Source organism: Callorhinus ursinus, unplaced genomic scaffold, assembly GCF_003265705.2.
Source record: "Callorhinus ursinus isolate GAN/ISIS: 27379988/994484 unplaced genomic scaffold, GSC_fseal_2.0 scaffold1, whole genome shotgun sequence".
NCBI lineage: Eukaryota > Metazoa > Chordata > Mammalia > Carnivora > Otariidae > Callorhinus > Callorhinus ursinus.
The window spans coordinates 6,674,231-6,695,051 of NW_027397063.1; the positions used below are offsets into that span (position 1 = coordinate 6,674,231).

Here is a 20,821-nt window from a genome sequence, read left to right on the forward strand (position 1 = left end):
GTTCATATAAAAAGGAAAAAATCTAAAGATGAAAATTTTATTTCAAATTCTCCAAATTCTATGATTTCAAAGCTTACTTTGTGAAGCAAATTAATCTTACATTAATCTTTACATACATATATTATGTATATATTTTTATATATTAATTAATATACCCAATAACACTAAAAGAAATTCCTACTCAATAAATACGTAATAAATAATAATAAAAACAACATATGTTGATGCCAGGATAAATGTGTTTATTTACTTAAAATAATTAGTTTTTTTAATTTTTGAAGGATGTGTAATAATTATGATTTCCATCACCAACACAGCTATATGATTTAAAATTTAGGCTTATTGCTTAGTTTTACATTCTGCAAGAACCCATCTGAAAGCTAGACTGGGTGGCCGTAGAGTGGGTGAGCAATTAGTCTTTGGAGACCATAAAGAGAGTTGTTTCTTTTGAGAATAAAATAGCTGACATTCTGCAAAAGATCTGGACATTCAACAAATTAATCTGTAGAAGCCAGGTCCATAGATTGGTTTGTAGCAAAATGGCTGGAGATTATGAAAACCAAAATAAGTTGGGTAGCAGAATCTAGGTCCACAGCCCAAGGCGGGGAAACCACAGACTCCATAACCCAGGGGTCTGCAATCACTGGACCTACAGCCCAGTGAGTAGCAGCTTCTGGATCCATAGCCTAGAGGACAGCGGCTGCCCAGGGTAAGTCATCCAGCAGGGATTGCAGAGCGTGGAGGTCTTCGGGCGATAGCAGGACATCTGGCAGGGCCTGGACACCACATGGGTTGTCTGGCAGCTGGTGGGCTTACAGCAGGTCTCCTGACAGCCACAGGAGAGAGAGGATCCCAGCTGGCAGGTGCTGGGAGAGCAGAAGTCAGTGTGGTAGACCAGGTTGCTGGGGTAAGAGCCACAGAAGGAGCCTGGGTAGCACTGGTAGCCCCCAAGGGAGCGGGAGGAGAAGTTTCCAGAGCAGCAGGTGTAGGACATGTTCATAGGAGATGTGAGCTCTGCTGAGAAAAACACTGTGGATACTGAATTCACAGAGAATATTCTGAAGTTTATTTTACCTCCTGGACTGTGGCATTTATATACTCTCAGCTGTAGGTGTCGAAAGTGACAAAAGCTTCATCCTTATATTTGTACTCCTTCATTTGCATAGTATTAACATCATTTCTGTAATTGCAGCTGCATAGTTTCCTACCTATTGTATTTATGAGGACTATAATAAATTTCATTATAACACAAAGCCAAGGAGCAATTCTTACGTCAGAATGCTATGACCATTTTTGCATTAATGGCCATGTCAACTTGGCCAGGAATGTCCCTCCTTTTCTTCCTGGTATATGCTGTACATGCATCTGATCCTAGCTTTGCTGGTGTGTGAGTTCCTTCTAAGGGTGGAGATGAAAATGACATCACCTTTCTTTCTTTCTTTCTTTCTTTCTTTCTTTCTTTCTTTCTTTCTTTCTTTCTTTCTTTCTTTCTTTCATTTGGCTACAGGCATAGCTTCAGCTTTGCCAAAAAGCCTTCTAAAGATTGAAAACTACTTGTGACCACTCATTTTTATCCAAAACTTATTTTCCAAGTATTAAACATTAATGCAGGGTATCTCATACCCAATGGAAAAGGCCCAACAATGTTACAAACTGAATGGAGAAAGGCTAGGAACAGAAGGAACCCTAAACAAGTATTGGGAAGCAAAATGCAACAACAGTACATTGACAGAGTCGCAAATGGAGACCAGTTTGACCAGTTTGAGCCCCTCAAAGAGTGTTTATCAATTGAGACGAAGGGAAGAAGTAAGTGACAGAGGACAGAGTGAGACATTCAGGTTTCTCCTCTAACTTATTTTAAACTTCTAATTTGTTGAATGTAAATGTGCAAATCAAAACAATTCTAAATGGATGAATTTTAAATACATTGTGCCTTTTTACCATCTATCTTTATAGTCATCCAGACATCTCACTCTTCTAGAATAGCCCTAGTTGGGCATTGCAGTCCCATCAAATTTTCTCTCACATTTTTCTCACTTATTGTCAAGCATCTTCTTTTTTTCCCTAGACTACCTCCTTGAGATTAGTACTCTAGTGCAAGATACCTAAATGCCTACCTCTAATGAGCTCTCTAAATTAAATACTATAAGACTCTCTTTAGGTACAAACAAAATATTCTCAGAAATATGGAAGTGCAGGAAGAAATATAAGGTAAATGTGTGGGTAAATATAAATTACATTTGAATACAAATTTATAAAACAATAATTGAAATGATTTTTGGCTTTAAAATATATGTATTTAAAATGCACAAAAATAATAATGCTTAAAAAGAGAGGGATTTGATATAAGGCATTCTAAGGTCTTAGCATTATTGGGGAAATTGTAAAATAATAGTTTATATTAAAGCAGAAATAAATCAAGAATGTACATTGAAATTTCTAAGAAATTCTAAAATCAGTAAAACAATGTAAATATTACACTTAAATGGGGGAAATGAGAGTACTAAGGTTTTTGTTTTGTTTTGTTTTTAAATAATTGTTTTTTGTTAGATTTTAAAAAATTTATTTATTTGACAGAGAGAGAGGGAACACAAGCAGGGGCAGTGGGAGGGGGAGCAGCAGGCTTCCCACCGAGCAGGGAGCCCGATGCGGGGCTCGATCCCAGGACCCTGGGATCATGACCTGAGCCAAAGGCAGGCACTTAATGACTGAGCCACCCAGGCACCCTGAGAATATCATGGTTTCTGAACTAATATTAAAAAAGCAGAAAAGAAAAGCAAAAGTAATTAAAAGATCAAATAATAAAATTATATGTTGATAGATATAAACATTGGTAGATATAAACTCATATATACATACATACACGTATATGTATGTGTATACATATATACAATGAATATATATAAAACATGAAAGGACTAAGAGGTCCAATACAAAGACTTGGAATGCCAGATTGAGGTACAGAGAGAAGAACCATAATATCCCACTTTTAAGAGTAAGCAATAAAGGGGTGCCAGGGTAGGGGGTTCTCAGTCGGTTAAGCTTCCAACTCTTGATTTTGGCTCATGTCCCGACCTCAGGTTTGTAAGATCGAGCCCTGCGTTGAGCTCTTCACTGAGAGTGGAGCCTACTTAAGATTCTCTTTCTCCCTCTCCTTCTGTCCCTCTCCCCCACTTGTGTGCTCTCTCTTTCTCTCAAATATGTAGATGTATATGTGGAGATTTTATATTAAAATGTTGGCTCTGAGTTGTGGAATAATGGCTTCAAAATATGTATTTGATTCCTATCTCTGCTTTCTACCTAATTTTTTCAGATCTGTGGTAGGTGGAACTAACAGATTTCTATTATTTATTTTAGATCCTACTTTGTCACCCATCTAATTATTCTATGGGAGTTGCTGTTCAGCTTGTTACTGACCATCCAGAAGATTTGACTTTGATTGGTCATCTTGACAAGTAGCCAGTTACTTAAAAACCATGACTTGGAATATTAAGATTGACGCCATCAGATAATTGTCTATTTGTTATCGAGAAAGTGTTTCTATTATATTTGCCCCATGTAGCCTAGGGGTACTTGTATACATCCCCTGGGAAGTCATACCATGACCAAGAAAGTATGCGGTCTTAAGAATGGGAGGAGAAGTCAGCTCATACCTGAATTTCAGACTTTTTCCTATTGACGGGTAAAGACATTTTCCTTCTCACTAACAGACAACTTTCAGTACATATTTTAGTGTCAGTCTGCTGCTGAGATGTTCTCTCAATTTTTTGTTGTCTGAAATCATCTTCGATTTTGAAGCACCTATTTACTGAGCATAGTGTTCTAGGATGGCATCTGTGTTCTTTCAGAATTTTGAATATTTCATTCAATTATCTTTGTAAGTAATTCATATTTTAGTCCTATTGTCACTTTTTCTTTTTAAAAAGAAATCAGCTTTCTTTCTCAGGTTTCTTAGAAATGTTTCTGTCATTGGTGTTCATCAGATTTACTAGTGTGTAGGTGTGGTATTCTCTGTCTTTAAATTTTACTTTGCAGCCTTTATTGACTTTGGGAAAAATTTTAAATTTCTCCGCAATATATTTTCTCCCCAATTCTCTCTCTTTTCTGTTTTAGGATTCCAAATACAAGTATGTTAATTTTTTTCACTATAGTCCATATTTGCATAAATTCCTTTCTCTGTTTTACCTCCATTTCTCACCATATATTAGTTTAGATAAATTATTCTCAACCAAGAGTGATTATGCCTTCTATCCCCCAGGGAATATTTGGCAACATCTGAGAGACAGGTTTAGTTTTCATGACTAAGGAAGACTCTGATCTACTTTGTGTTCATTTCCTTCTATTTAAAATAAACTGGGGGTGCCTGGGCGGCTCAGTTGGTTGTCTGACTCTTGATTTCAGCTCAGGTCATGATCTCAGGGTTGTGAGATCGAGCCCTGCAGTGGGCTCCAGGCTGGACATGGATTGTGCTTAAGCCTCTCTCTTTGGGCTCCTGGGTGGCTCAGTTGGTTAAGCAACTGCCTTCGGCTCAGGCCATGATCCTGGAGTCCCGGGATCGAGTCCCGCATCGGGCTCCCTGCTCAGCGGGGGGTCTGCTTCTCCCTCCGACCCTCTTCCCTCTCGTGCTCTCTCTCTCTGATTCTCTCTCTCTCAAATAAATAAATAAAATCTTTAAAAAAAAGTCTCTCTCTTCTTCTTTGCCCATCTCAAATAAATAAATAAATAAATAAAACAAATAAATTAATTAAAAAAACCTGAATTTTAAAAATAGTCTTTGTCATAGTTCTATCTGAGGGTCCAAGGAAATAATGAGTAGGATATCCTTTGAGCCTTGATTATAGCACTATTTAGGAATAATGTCTTATATAATTTTATTCCTTAGTAATCTGCTGTTTATCTTAGTCTCATATGGGTTTCTTTAAGTACTTGGCCTGCAAAAGATGAGAATACTACCCAAAAAGTAAAGATATAGTGTCCCCAACTTTACAGTGAGATCCAAATGAAAAGTTAAGTCCACTGCTATAAAGTGCTTTTTGTTTTCACCTATATTTAGTTTGAGCTTTAGTAAAACATTGATAGGGAATCACATACATTCTTCCCAATAAGAATATCTTTCCATACATATAAAAAAGTGAGTTATGTTGGACATTCATCAATCGATGTGTGAGTCTGGCCATTTTTAATCAGATTTGGGTAAACTCATTAGAATTCATTTAAGGCTCATATATATTTTTTAAACTGGCATTTTAGTTTTTCTCTCATTGATTATATTAACCATGCAAATCTGAATGTTATTCTTGTTCATGAAATTCCTGAAGAATCTGTCAACTTCAGTCACATTCCCTCTGTCCACATAGATAAAACCCATGTTTTCTGAAGTACTCAAAATATATCCTAATTCTCAGACCATCATTCATAAAATTCTAAAACTAAAAAATATGGATGTCCAATAACTACAGTTTGAATGAGAAAAATATCCATAATCTGAAGAAATTAGATCAAATTCACAAGGTTTTAGACTTCCAAAATTTACTATGAGATGCATATTGAGCTTTTATTAAACCTGTAAATCAAACTTAACACAAACTCTGCTCAATAATATATAAAAAATAACATAAAAATATTTCAATCAGAATAAATTAGTTTATTGGATTATAATCATTTAACTTTTTATCCATTTGGGGCAGAAAATAAATTAGCATGAACTTCATCCATAATGAGTTAAGTCATTAAATTAAAAGGATGCAAAAATCAGTCTGTTAGATTATGCTTGATAGAAATTGGATAAGGAACTGGTGATCAAAGACTAAGATAGTTGTCACTGGAAATAATGAGCATGATGGAACTCTGGGTAGACGTTTTGATGACTTTGCATAAATGTACTAGAACTCAACAAGTTGATTAGCAGAAGCCAGATCCATAGGTAGGTTGGCAACAAGATGGCTGGAGGCTAACAGAAGTGAAGTCAGTTGGGTGGCAGAAGCTGGATCCACAGCTCAGGAAAGAGAAACCACGGACTCCTTAACCTAAGGGTCTAAAACCACTGGATCCACAGCCCAGTGAGTAGCAGCTACTAGATCCATAATCCAGAGAGAAGACACTTGCTGGACCCATAGATATGATATAAATTGATTTGCAGGGACTGCAGATCATGGAGATCCTTGGGCAGTAGCAAGATGTCTGGCAGGGGCTGGATACCACACAGGATGCCTGGCAGCTGGTGGGCTCACATCAGGTCTCCTGACAGCCGCTGTGGAGAGAGAAGCCCAGCTGGCAGGTGCTGGGAGAGCAGAAGTCAATGCTGTAGACTAGGCTGTTGGGGTAAGAAGAGCCATAGGAGGAGCCTGGGTAGGTAGCTCAGGACCTCCCTCCCCCAAGGGCCTGGGAAAATAAGTTTCTAGAGTAGTAGCTGTGGGACACGTTGACAGGAGATATGAGTTCAGATTAGTCACAATGAGAAAATTCTGAAGTTTAAGATGACTTTGTGCACTGGGTATTTTATATACTCATCAGATGGTACAGCACAATATAGGTACAGTCCTCTCATATCATCTTCACACCCTCTTCTGCATTTGTGTAATTCATTAACCTTCTCTGTCATTGCAGTTGACTAGCTTCGGACCTATTGTACTTATGGGTACAATGGGTACAATGATCATTCCTATCTCAGAAATTCCAGAACAATTTGTCAGTAATCCTCAACCTATTATGCCCAGGAAAGCCCCTTCTTTTCCCCCTGGCTAGGACTCCATGTATATCTATTCCTGCTCTGCTCGGGAATTCTTTCTGTCACTTTTCTACTATGTCAAGTGATAAGTGACATAGCTTTATTTTTTATAAGGATACTTCCAATGATTGATTCTACTTGTCACCACTGATTTACATTCTCCAAATTTATTTTTCATCTATCACATAGTATTATACAGTACTTCTCACATCCAAATGGAGGGAAGAAAAATAACACATAATGGGAAGTGGCTAAAAATAGGAAGGAACCAGACAAACATTTAAAGGCAAAAGACAATTGAGATGGAGTCACAAGAAGAGGCTGACTCAGGCCATATGAAGAGGAGAAGGAGTGATGGTGACAATGTGGGAATCTGGAAAAAGGGAATGAAGAGACAGGGATTTCAAGTATCTCTTCTACCTACTTTTAGCCTATGGAACTTTTCATCTAAATGCCATTTAAGGGGCACCTGTGTGGCTCAGTTGGTTAAGCATCTGCCTTTGGTTCAGCTCATGATCCCAGGGTCCTGGGATGGAGCCCAACCTCAGGGTCTCTGCTCAGCGGGGAGCCTCCTTCTCCCTCTCCCTCTGCCTGCTGCTCCCCCTGCTTGTGCTCTCTCTCTCTCTCTCTCTCTGCCAAATAAATAAATAATATCTTTAAAAAAATGCCATTTAAAATATTATTAATGTATTTTTACATATTTTCATTCACATTGTCCAAATTTTAAAAGAACCTGGGGCCTGCCTCCTAGAACAACTCAGCCTCTCCACTGCTCAGACTGAATGAGTTTTGTGCATTTCCAAAGTCAGTTCCTTTCCTGTAATTTCCTCCAAAATATTAAATAAGGGTGCTGGGTGGCTCGGTCAGTTTAAGTATCGACTCTTGATTTCAGCTCAGGTCATGATTTCAGGGTCGTGAGATCGAGTGCCCTGTCAGGCTCCATGCTGAGTGTAGAATCTGCTTAAGATTTTCCTCTGGGGGCACCTGGGTGGCTCAGATGGTTAAGCATCTGCCTTCCGCTCAGGTCATGATCCCAGAGTCCTGGGATTGAGCCCCGCGTTGGGCTCCCTGCTTGGTGGGGAGCCTGCTTCTTCCTCTCCCTCTACTGTTCCCCCTGTTTGTACTCTCTCACACTCTCTGTCAAATAAACAAATAAAATCTTAAAAAAAAAAAAACAGATTCTTCCTCTGTATCTCCCTCTGCCCCTCCCCCCACACTCTCCCTCTCCTCTCTCAAAAAAAAAATGCATATATAAAATAACCCTCTTTTATCACCCTTATTCTTCATTTTATTTTTCTTTTGAATAATATAATAACTGAGTATTAATTTCCAATGGGTTCACTATTCAGATAAATTTACACTGACATAAATACTAACAGATTTTTGGGGGGGCTGTAGGAAAATAATCTTAGGTGGAAACAACAAATTCCAAGAAAGAATAGAGAGACTATTTGCCAGTTGTATTATCCAGGAAGCAGGCACTGAGACACTGATAGAAGAACAAAAAATTTGCAAGAGAGTAGCACCTGTGAATGAAAAAGGCCATTCTACCACCTTGTTCAGTCACTGACCATGGGTCAGGAGCTGCCATGAGAAAAGCCTGACCTTGCCTTGAAAGCTGAGGGAGAGCCCAAAGAAGCCAACAGAGAAACCTGTCAGCTGGCCTCACTTGTCAGCCAGACAGCCATTCCTTTTGTGAAGTGATGTGATGTGTGTTCCAGTGCAGATCTGTACCTGTCACAGTCCATTGGTTGCATCTTCAGGGTTAACTTGTCAGGAAAGAGATTCTCCATGGCTGTGGTAGAGCTCTATTCCTGAGGGGAAATATAAAAGGGCAAAGCCATGGCATGAAACACGGTCTCTGTCACTGCATTTGGTCTTGGAGCTGCAGCTGATGCTCACCATCTCCCCCACTCACTATCCATTAGAAATTTGTCTCACCCTTAGTTACCACCTCTGGTGGTCATGGTGGATTTCTTGGTGGTATTACCCAAGCCTTATTCCTAAGAAGTGTGAATCCTGATAATTGTACCTTTTTCTTGCTAGAGTTGCTGCATTTGACAAGTCATGTCCACAGTTGGATGGGAGGTTCCAAGAGCCACCCAAGGAGACCAACTGAGCTTCCCACGTATTCCCTCTTCCCTCATTGTGTAACAGTAACCCAACTACTTTCTACTAATCAGGATCAACTCCTCTTGCATAGATGACAACTCTCTTTTTGGCTGTTCGTACCTGAATAAAAGGAGCCCAAAGTGCTCAGGCAGCAGCCATAGCTGTAGTTTAATGAGACCCTTGATGTGTTCCTCAGCAAGTCTGCCTTTGGGAACTGGGCCTCTATCCTTGAAAATTCCAGCTGCAGAATAGGAAGCACAAAGTTCTTAAATGGGTCTTTGAAGTAATAGTAGGTAGATATTTGCAGCCCAATCTTTTGAGGATATTGCCTCCATGCTAACACTTCAACTTTGTAGTCAGCAGGCCAATCCAATGCACCATCAGGCAGGGAGCTTCAGGGTGGTGTGGTTTTTGATAAAACCTGTGGATCTCACTTACACTGTCTCTACTGTGAAGTGGATTTCCTGTGTGGATGCTACATTGTGAACAATCCCATGCTGATAGATCAAGCTATTCATTAACTCCTGAATAATGGTGCTGCTGAGGTAAGCATTAAAAGCAAACTCTTACACTGAATACGTATCTATACATTGGAGAATGAACACTGATCTTTCCAGAGCAGAAGAGGACCGCGTTCAACTTACAACCAAGCAGCCAGTTGGTCTTCTTGAGGACTAAGGCCATACTGGGAGTTTAACATTAGCCTCCATTGCCAAGATTGGACGTTCACAGGTGGCAGTTATATCAGCCTTGTCAGTAGGAGCTGATGCTGCCTGAACCATTCATAGCCTCTGTGGTCCCTTGTTCATCTTGTCATCTTATCATCTTGTAGGGATTGCTGACGAAGGTAAGCTTACATCAACTGGCAGAGTCATTTTGTTTACTTGATTGTTTCATTCCTCTTTCATGGTGGACGCGTTCTGGTGGGCACTGAAAGGAAATACAGATCTTCACATTTTGTGCCCACTGCATGTGTCTATCCATACATTTCCACACCAGATTTCTTTGTATCAATATTCTAACATTCTCCTTTCCAGGTCCCTAACTAGCTGATCAGGTCAGTTGCCACTGTCCAGGAATTTAGATGTATCAGATGTGTTTTTTCCTTTTGTCAGCAAAAGTCAAGGTCCCACATCCTTTGGAGGAAATATGCTCTATATTTCTCCTGAGATTATTATTCATATAAAGTTTATACATGAAAAAAGGATTCAGAAAAAAAGTTTTAAAGAAAGAAATGTCTAAAGCCCAAAATAAATTAGTTCAAATTCACCAATCTATTAGATTTCCCAAGTTTGCTCGCAGAGACATAATAAATATTAACTTGAAACCCCCCCAAAAAAAACAAAAGAAAAAAAATTACCCACTTGAAACTAACAAAATTAACAGAATATTTGGAAGCCAGAATGAATGAGTTTATTACACTATATTCATTTAGGTTTTCATCTCTCTTGTGAATAAAATGTAGGAACACGAATCCCATTAATTCATTAACATTAGTTCATGTTTATTAACATAAATTCCATTAATTGATCTCACAATTTATTTCATTAATTCCACTAATTCTATAAATTCATCCAGTAAAATTAGTCATTAAGTTCAGTATATGTTAGAGATTTTGTCCTTTTTTTGGCCAGCACGCTGTGGCTGGAAAAAAAAAGGTGATTGGAGAGTTTTTCTTGAACATCACGAAGATGATAAACTCTGTGTTTAGAGGTTAGACACATTGCTCTAAAGGTCAGGATCCTCAACAAGTTGATGTATAGAAGCCAGATCCACAGGTTGGTCTATAACACGATGACTGGCAGCTTCTGGAAGTGAAGTAGGTTGGGCGGCAGAATCTGGATCCATAGCCCAGAGAAGGGAAGCCATAGACTCCATAACCCAGTGATTTGAAGCCCTGGGATCCACAACCTAGTGAGTAGCAGCTTCTAGATCCATAGCCCAGGGAACGGCAGCTGCTGGACCCAATGCCCACAGACCCAGAGCAAGTCGTCTGGCAAGGACTGCAGAGCGTGGAGGTCCTCGGGCGGTGGCAGGACATCTGGCAGGGGCTGGACGCCACACGGGATGTCTGGCAGCTGGTGGGCTCACAGCAGGTCTCCTGACAGCCACTGGGGAGAGAGGATCCCAGCTGGCAGGTGCTGGGAGAGCAGAGGTCAGTGCGGTAGACCAGGTTGCTGGGGCAGGAAGAGCCACAGAAGGAGCTTGGGGAGCGCAGGTATGCCCCAAGGGAGCGGGAGGAGTAGTTTCCAGAGCGGCAGCTGTAAGACATGTTGGCAGGAGATGTGAGTTCAGCTGAGTAACAGCAAGAAGATTCTGAGGTTGAATGTCACCTCCTGCACTGGGGCACTTTTATACTCTCAGCCATGGGTGTGGCATTTTTTACAGTCGTCTTTCCCACACTTGGAATCTCTCATTTCCATATGTGTAATTCAATGATATTTTCTGTAATTGCTGGTGATTCCTTCCATCTCATATTTATAGGAGAATTCATCATGTTGTTATAGCACCAAGCCAACGAACTATTCCAAAGTCAGAAATGCTATGACTGTATGACATTAATGCCAGCTAATCAGGGCCAGAAAAGCCCCTACCCTTCTCCTTGGCTGAGACTCATTGTGCCTTTTCCCATACACTGGCTGTGGAATGCTTAGATCTAAAGGCGGGGATTAAGGTTAAGTCACTTTTTTTTTCTCCCTCAGTGGAATAGAGGCACCCTATTTTGTCACCAATGAATTTCTTTCTGTAAATTTATTTCATCCCTTAAAGTTAGTTTTCATATATTACATTATTACATATTGCCCCTCAAATCCAATAGAAAGGGGAAAATAGATAATATAAATTGATTGAGAAATATGGTGGATCACAGAGATAAATCAGGACAGATGTTTAAAGGCAAAATGACTAAGCAAGACTAATTTGAAAAAGAGTCTCAGTGGATACCGATTTATACACATGCAAAAAATTCCAAAGAGTCGAATACTCTTGAGGTGTGGGAAGAAAGCTAGTGACACGATGGATCTTTCCATCTGTGTGTAATTCCAATAAAAATGGGTTCTAGATCAATATACTTTATAGCTTTTCATATATACATTGTCCCTTTTATCATCTGTCCTTACAGTGTGTCCAGTGATCCTGCTCTCCTAGAACAATTCTTATCACACAGGACCTTCTGGTCATTTTTATCTTTAGATTCTTTCATATAATTGTTTCCTTCATTACAAAAACATTTTTTCCCTACTTCAGTTCCTCAAGATTATTTTTCCATTGTAAAATATCCAAATATCCAAATACTGTCTTTTATAGAGCTCTCCATGTCAAGCAAACCTAGGCTAAAATGAATACTGAAGTGTTTTCTCCAGTTAGGAAGGCAATTACCTCAAAGGGGAAGTTGTAATTGCAGGAGGTGATAAAAAAGATGGAACTATAAGTGAATTGTCTGAATACTCATTGTGCATAATACTAATAAAGTGGTTTGCGGTTCTTAATAAATAGGTAGAAGTAAATAGTGATTAAAGTGATCATTAAAATCTTTTGAAAGCTTACTAAAAAATTTAAAAATGATAATAACCTAAAAGGGTAAAATTATAGCTTTAATCATTTTATTATCCCTCCCAAAAGTATGAAAATTTACTATTACAAATAGTAAATGTGTAAGTAGAAATCTGAAAGTATCAATAATTAAATTAAATATAGTGGACTGAATAATCCTTATTGAAGACTTAGAATATCAGACTGGACTAGAAACCCAAGCTATTTCCTACTTAAAATAGATTTTCTTAAATATAAGGAAACAGAGAAGGGAGAGAGTAAAAAGATACATCAGACAAAAGAAACAAACAAAAATGCTACTTCTGTTTTACTAACTTCAAAGTTTGCTGTATGATAACATGTAAAGCATCATGTTATTAGATGTAATACAAGATATTCCCTAACAATCATTCTGTCAGCCTTCCAGGATGATATCCATGATTTTGTGATTCATTTAGAGGCCAACACCATACTACCCAGCAGAGTAGCCACTAGCCACATATATCAAGTTCAATTTATATCATTTAAAATTAAGTTAAATTAAAATTTGGTTCCTCAGTCACGTTAGCCACATTCCATGTGCCCAATAGATACATGTGGCTGATGGATACCATATATTGGAAAATGCAGATAAAAAGATTTTCAGCAACACAGGAAGTTCTATTGGACATTGCTGCCTTAGAGTTCACAGCATGCTTTGTTGACTTGCTAATAGAAATGAATACTTTTACTATTTCCGGTCCAGTGCAAGAATGTCAGAAATCTTAAGGTCAATTATTTTTACCCCAATTCCTGTACTATGTTAGGATTTTCTGTATTGTAATTTCATGTATGCTTATGTATATTGATATATATTTGCCTCCATGTTTTTATGACCAAAATTTGCTTAAATTTATCATATATATAAATATATATAATATATATGTATATTTCTTTTGTTTACTCTTCATTTCTTCTTACATCTTTTTTTGTATGTTCTGAGATTATTTTGTTTCTGACTATATATAACTTTTATTATATATTTTAGTGTTGGAAGCCTAGTAACACATTCTTTACAGGTTTGATTGTCTGAAAATGTCTATATTTGTCCTTCATTTTTTTTTTTTTGAGAGAGAGAGAGTGGGGGGCAGAGGGAGAGAGAGAGAGAGAGAGAGAGAATCTCAAGCAGTCTCCATGCCCAGCACAGAGCCCAACTATGGGCTTGATCCCACGACCTTGAGATCATGACCTAAGCCAAAATCAAGAGTCAGATGCTCAGCTGAGCCACCCAGGTGCCCCTCTCCTTCATTTTTCAAACAAAGACTCATTAGTCAAGGACTCTAAAGTTTTCTTTCTTCAGAAATTTGAGGATCTTTAATTTTCTTTCTACTTTCCTTTTTTCTGTTTAGAATTCAGCTGTCAATCTTACTGTTGCTTTTTTTAAGGTAACTTGCATTTTCTTTCCCTTTGGTTGCTTTAAAATTTTCTCTTCTTTTTTGTTCATCAGTTTGACTCCAAGGTATTCTCTTTATTTGTTAGTTTAAATATGTTCTCCAGAAAAATCTCTAATTGTCTCTCCAGCTATGTCTAATTTCTTTTCAATCCATTCAACAATTCTACATTTAACTTATTGCATTTTTCAATTTTAGAATTTCTATTTGGTTCTTTTAATTTTTTTTCTTTTTTTTAGAGAGAGAGCCTGAGTGGGGTTGGGGGGAAAGGGCAGAGGGAGAGGGAGAATCTTAAGCAGGCTCCACACCTAGCATGGAGCCTGATGTAGGTCTTGATCTCATGACCCTGAGATCATGACCTGAGCCCAAATCAAGAGTTGGACACTTAACTGACTGAGCCACCCAAGCACCCCTCTACTTGGTTCTTTTAATGTGTTTCTCTCTTTCTTAAAATTTTAAATCTATCTTTTTATTTCCTAAAATGAATTCTACTATCTGATATATTTTGGATTTAGTCATTTCTTAACTTCTTGAAGTCTAGGAAATTTCCCTAGGATATCAGACGATCTATGTCTACATCATCTATGTGTATCATCTATATACTCATTTATATCTGTGTAAAACTATATCCACAATTATATCTATACCTCTAAGTCTATGTCTGCATTTATAATTTATATGTATCTATGAAAAGAAATAATTTAAGGTCACCTCTATACCATGCTAAATTTTTTTGTAGTTTGAAGTTTTTATTTAAATTCCAATTAGTTAACATATAGTGTGATGTTAGTTTCTGGTGTACATTACAGTGATTCAACACTTCCATACAACCTCAGGTACTCATCACAACAAGTGCACTCCTTAATCCCCATCACCTGTTTAACCCATCCCCCTGACCACCTCCCCTCCAGCAACCCTCAGTTTGGGTTTTGTATAGTTAAGAGTCTGTTTTATGGCTTCCCTCTCTCTCTCTCTCTCCCCCCACCATGTTCATCTGGTTTGTTTCTTAAATTCCACATATGAGTAAAATCCTGTGGTATTCGTCTTTCTCTGACTGACTTCTTTTGCTTGCATGGCACAACTTCTTTATCCATTCATCAGTTGATGGACATTTGGGCTCTATTCATAATTTGGCTGTTGTTGATAATGCTGCTATAAATATTGGGGTGCATGTATCCCTTCAAATCTGTATTTTTATATCCTTTGGGTAAATACCTAGTAGTGCAATTGCTGGATCATAGGGTAGCTCTATTTTTAATTTTTTGATACTGTTTTCCAGAGTGGCGACTCCAGTTTGTGTACCATGCAAATCTAATCGAGCATTGAAATGATTGGGAACTTAATTTCAGTTCATAGGAAAGGGTAAATATTGAAGTTTCAGCCTAGTCCTAAGGTGTGGTTCAGAGTCACAATTTTGGTCAAAATCATTGGAAATTTCTAACTTTCAGTTTTGGTTACCTGAGCTCATGAGTCTCATCAGCCTCCCTTTTGGATTCAGCAATATCCCTAATTGAAAAGTAGTCACAAATTCTATGACTTTGTTGTTGTTGTTGTTGTTTTTAAAACCTCCCTGACACTTTGGCCCTGGTAACTTCTGGACATTTTCACATATATTTTCTTTGTCTAAATTTTCTAGACAAAAATATTGGTTCCAAGTATTTTTTTCATGTGTAAGTATATCAATTTTTATCTTATTCCCCCCCTTAGGAATAAGCTTAAAATTCATAACCAAACCTTAGATGAAAGATTTATCTTATAATTATGAAAAAGTGGCTAGAATAGGTGAGAAATAGAGTAGGAGTGTCCAATCACAAAATTATTTATTTTATTTTTAAGATTTATTTATTTATTTTAGAGAGAGAGAGAAAAAATGTGGGGGGGGCAGAGTGAGAGAGAATCTTAAGCAGACTACAAGCTAAGTGTGGGGCCCAACCTGGGGCTTGATCTCATGACCCTGAGATCATGATCTGAGCCAAAACCAAGAATCAAGTCTTGACTGTGCCACACAGGCACCCCACAAAACTATTCTAGTAGTTTGAATGGAAGATGGTGGAAACAAGAATTATTGCAAATTAAAATATAATACCTCTAAAAAAATAAATAAAAGGTAATACCTCTAAATGCTGGAAGAACAGTTACTCATTAACTATTTTTAACCATGTTTATCATTGTCACACCATATAAAATATCCTTCAATTGTAATTAACCAAATTTCCCGTCATTCCTTCAATGTAAAAGTAATTTTCAGTCTTTTCTACTCTGTTTATTTTATTTCATTTTCCCAGATTTCCCTTTTGCCCCTTCTAATACTCCTATGTCTTTGCAATTCTAAATAAACTTCACCTTTTAAGATGCCATGGGACAGGTATTCCTTAGAAGTTCCTTATTCCTTCTGTGTCTCCCTTTTCTTACACTTAACATAACAAATTTATAATGAGTATCTTTCTCTAAGGACTGTTGTATAGCCTAAAGAAATAAGGCTTAGGGACATTTATTGAATATGTGTTAACTCTTTTTGTTGTCAGTTTTAAGTTCCTTATCAAAATCTATCTATTTTCGCTCTTTGCTATCCCTGAAAATACTTTGCCTGAGAAAACAGAGAATATTATCATGGAAAAGAGAAGTAATGTTTCCCCATTTTTTAAAGATACGCATTAAATCATCACTCCTGATGGTATCAAATGCTAATTATATTTTAGTTTGAAACATGAGTAAAAACCAAGGTGGAAATCATCCTTATGATTTTAGATTCTTCACTCAAATTTTATGGTATTGCTCATTACACATATGTAGATAAGATCATATTGAATACTCATCAGTGAGATGCAGGTGTTTATCACTTTTACTAAGAAATAGTGGGTGACTTCAAGCAAAGTTACTTAAAATTCATCCATAATCGTGTTCATTTGTCTTCTGTTTAATTTTTCTTTTCATGTATAAGCCTAACCATATAAATGTAAATATTATTTTTATTCCCTGCATTTCTTATGTAACTTTCAACTAGTCTGCTACGTTATGCCTGTTGGCATTCCCACGTCTTGTGAGGGAATTAATTTAATTCCTGGATCTGAGATTTCAATTCATTAAAGTCTATACACTTAAACAATAGTCTTCTACTACTTATAGTTTGAGTAAGAAAAATATCTGAGGTCCCTCAAAATTCAAATCCCCAATTTCTTAGGATTTCAAAATCTCTTTCCAGGTGCATATTGATCTTTTCATAATAATCCATTATCTATAATAATCAAAAGCATAGTCAATAAAAACTAACAACAATAAACATAGCTGGTTTCAGAACCAATAAATTTATTAGGTTATAATGATTTGGTTTTTCATACAATTTTGGAAGAAAATCCAATAACATGAATTTTATCTCCAATGCAGACTTTAGATTTTATTTTCAGTTAGTACATTAATTATAGAATTTTTCAAATAAAGCCTGTCAGCCAGTATTTGGAGCCAGAGACAAGGTGAGGATTTGATAATCTAAGAATAAGAAGATAGTTCTTCCTATAGGTGATGGAGATAATAAAGGTTATGAGTAGAGGCATTGGTGAGATTGGACAACAGGATTATAAATTTAATAAGGTTGATCAAAAGAAACCAGATCCACAGGTTGGTCTGTAACAAGAAGTCTAACAGCTCCTAGAAGCCAAGTAGGTTGGATGCCAGAATCTGGATCCATAGCCCAGAGAAGGGAAGCCACAGACTCCAGAACTCATGGATCTGGAGCCCTGGGATCCACAGCCCAGTGAGTAGGAGCTTTTGGATCCATAGCCCAGGGAACGGCAGCTGCTGGACCCAATGCCCACAGACCCAGAGCAAGTCGTCTGGCAAGGACTGCAGAGTGTGGAGGTCCTCGGGCGGTGGCAGGACGTCTGGCACGGGCTGGACACCACACGGGATGTCTGGCAGCTGGTGGACTCACAGCAGTTCTCCTGACAGCCACTGGGGAGAGAGGATCCCAGCTGGCAGGTGCTGGGAGAGCATAGATCAGTGCGGTAGACCAGGTTGCTGGGGCAGGAAGAGCCACAGGAGGAGCTTGGGGAGCGCAGGTATGCCCCAAAGGAGCGGGAGGAGTATTTTCCAGAGCAGCAGTTGTAAGACATGTTGGCAGGAGATGTGAGTTCAGCTTAGTGACAGCGAGAAGATTCTGTGTTTGAATATCTTACTCCTCAAGTGAGGCATTTATATACTCTCAGCAATGGGTGTGGCACTTCACAATGTCATCTTTTCAAAATTTGGAGTCCTTCATTTGCATACATATAACTCAGTTATCCTTTTTTGTAATTGGAGTTAACTACCTCTCTTCATCTTATATTTATGGGTTCACTCATTTTGTTTTTATAGCCCCATGTCAATGAAGTAAATCTATGTTACAAATGCTATGACAGTTTGTAATTAATGCCTACTCCATCATGGTCAGGGAAGCCCCTCTGATTTTTCTGGTCATGAAAACATGTGCATGTACATGTGCTCAGCTTTGGCTGAAGAGTGCTTTCTTCCCAGGGGGGAGATTACAATGCATTCATCTCTCTTTTGTGTCAGTGGCTGAGAAGAAGAAATCTGGTCTTGATGAGGAATCTTCTAAATATTGCTCCTACATCAAACCACTGATTCACACTCTAATATAATTTTGCATCTATAACTTACTATTAGCATTCCTTACTATGACCAGTCTAGAGGGCTCTTATAAAAGCAAGCCAAAAAGATTGACAGAGATGATTAGAAGTGGGCATAATCCTGAACAAATATGCTGTAAAAACTTAGTCTTTAGAAAAATGAAATCAAATCTAAAGCAAGAAGAGACCAATATGAACGCATGTGAAGAAAACTAAAATGGGAGATGCTATTGAGATGAGGTGAGGAAACAAGGGACAGTGGTAGAGAGGGACAAGTCTGTCAAGATGTTCTTCTACCCCATTGGATGACTTGTGGATATTCTACTTCTTAGTTCAATCATATAAAAGTTTTTCAAAATGAACTTAAATCATGCCTTTTGTGAAATACATTTATATGCTCAAAACATCCTGGGGTTTATCCTCCCACAACACCTCAAAATTTTGAATGTTATCTGAGTATTTCCGAGGTCATGGCAGATCCTATATTTTTCTCCCTACTTTTGATACATGCTTCTGTCCCAGCTTTCTTACTAGAGGGGTCCAGGTTATGTGAATCCTGAAGTTTATAATTTGGGGGTACTTCTTTAAGAAAAAGAATACAACATTATGAACATAATAGTAGATATAAATATGAATGCTAATTTAGAATAAAACAATATTAACAAGTAAAAACTTATAAGATGACAAAAAACACAAATATCACAAAATTAAGACAATAATATATTATCGTAATCATCACCAACATCTATAACATTTCCTCTATATTTATTGGCTGCATAGTCTTCGATCACTTCTACATATGAAAATGATTTTGTCAACGTGATCTTCTGTAGAAAGAATAGAATATATTTCAGTTTTTCTTCTAAGGTTATGAATCAGAAAATACTTAAATTATTTTTGATGACACAGAAAAGTTCCTTTCAACATTGTTATTTATTAGTAATGCCACATCTGTAACATCCTGTGTCATTTCTTCTCAGTTGGTGCTTCAATCCTCGGATTATGCATATCTCAGCTTAGTGTCCCTGCTTTATCTCCCCATCCCAGTCTCCTGGCCCTAGAGGTTGTGGACTTGTGTGAGAATCAGCTACAAATGGCTGTGGACCCTCGGTTTTAGTGATCTTTTAGGTAGCAGAGTGATGTTTTGGTTTTAATCCTTCTTAAAGTCAAAACTCCCTGAAGTTCTGAGGTTCATCAGGTTGATTCTAGGGTCTAGAGGTAGTACAGGCAGCTTTCTGGATCCACCCATAGCCTCAGAACTACTTCAAGGGCAAATGCCTGACTCTCAGGATACAGCAGCACAACTGGAGCAGTGGGTTCCTCCAGACCTCCCTGAAAGAGTGCAATGGAGCCTTGGAAAAGGTCATACAGAAGAACCCTGAAGAGGACCCTCCCATGGAAACTTCATTAGGTTAAATCTGTCTCTGTCTTTACCTAAGTTGCTCTAACCAAGACACTTGAACATGTGCTGGTGACCTTCTGTCTGAGATATCAGGGACCCACAAAGAGTGCCCAGGTGTCTCTTCAATATACTTTCCATGGAAATGTCTCTGTCCAGAGTTCTAACCTAACTTTCAATAATAGCATTGTGGTGGTTAGTTACTGCTTTTATTATTTGCCTCTGGTCCTCTTTAACACCAAGTTTTTTTTTTTTTAAAGGAAAATGTCTGATAGATTTATCACATTCTTTGAGTATACTGCTGTCTCCTGCCAATTTGGTGTAACATACACCAAAATTCAACTATGTGGTATCAGGTACTCAGATAGTATAGTGCTGTGGCTTAAGGCATTGAGTTGCAACTCTGATAAAACTACAATACCATTTTACTGTAAATGCTTAAATTAACAACTTTTCCTCAATGTAAGAGTAGGTTTCATTGCAATTTTACAAAAGGAAACACTATACAGGACTTCTGTAAGTCCAAGAAATGATGAAGTAGCTGAATTCACATCAAACAGCTACTTTTAAAAAGTTTATCTTATGATCTTTTAAATTTCTACATTTTTTTCCCTATGGGTTTCTAGCCACTGAGATAAAAGTCCTAGCCCACTCACTGCTGTGAACACCATGCCTTTCTCAAATCACTGTTTTTCAAAGAACTTCTTGGAAATAGTAGTCTTATAACAAATGAGAGTGACTTTTTGCTCACTGGATATAGGACTATTGTTAATCAAAATAATAAAGGCAGCAAAATTTGTCTATAGTGACAGAACCTTCCGGCTGCCCTCACAGGCATACAATGATGGCCTTCTCTTCCTTGTACATCTGACCCTCCTCACGTCAATGTGGTAGTGTTGATTTTAGCTGAAATAACAGATCACAAACCTCCAGGTCCTCTACCAAATCCAGCCCACACAGGTTTGTTCATCACACAAGCATGGACCTCCCCCCCACAGGT

General features: G+C 38.0%; 2 protein-coding genes and 1 pseudogene across 2 annotated transcripts; all 3 read right to left on the minus strand.

The window, feature by feature from the left end:
• Window positions 1-489: 489 nt before the first annotated feature.
• LOC112833850 (keratin-associated protein 13-1-like) lies at window positions 490-994 on the minus strand (annotated as a pseudogene).
• Window positions 995-10,583: 9,589 nt separating this feature from the next.
• Window positions 10,584-11,111, minus strand: LOC112820782 (keratin-associated protein 13-1-like). The gene has a single exon (XM_025867771.2). The coding sequence runs from the start codon at window positions 11,109-11,111 to the stop codon at window positions 10,584-10,586; it is 528 nt and encodes a 175-aa protein (XP_025723556.1).
• A 6,324-nt stretch (window positions 11,112-17,435) lies between these two features.
• Window positions 17,436-17,909, minus strand: LOC112820775 (keratin-associated protein 13-1-like). Its single transcript, XM_025867759.2, has one exon. The coding sequence runs from the start codon at window positions 17,907-17,909 to the stop codon at window positions 17,436-17,438; it is 474 nt and encodes a 157-aa protein (XP_025723544.1).
• Between the last annotated feature and the right edge of the window lie 2,912 nt (window positions 17,910-20,821).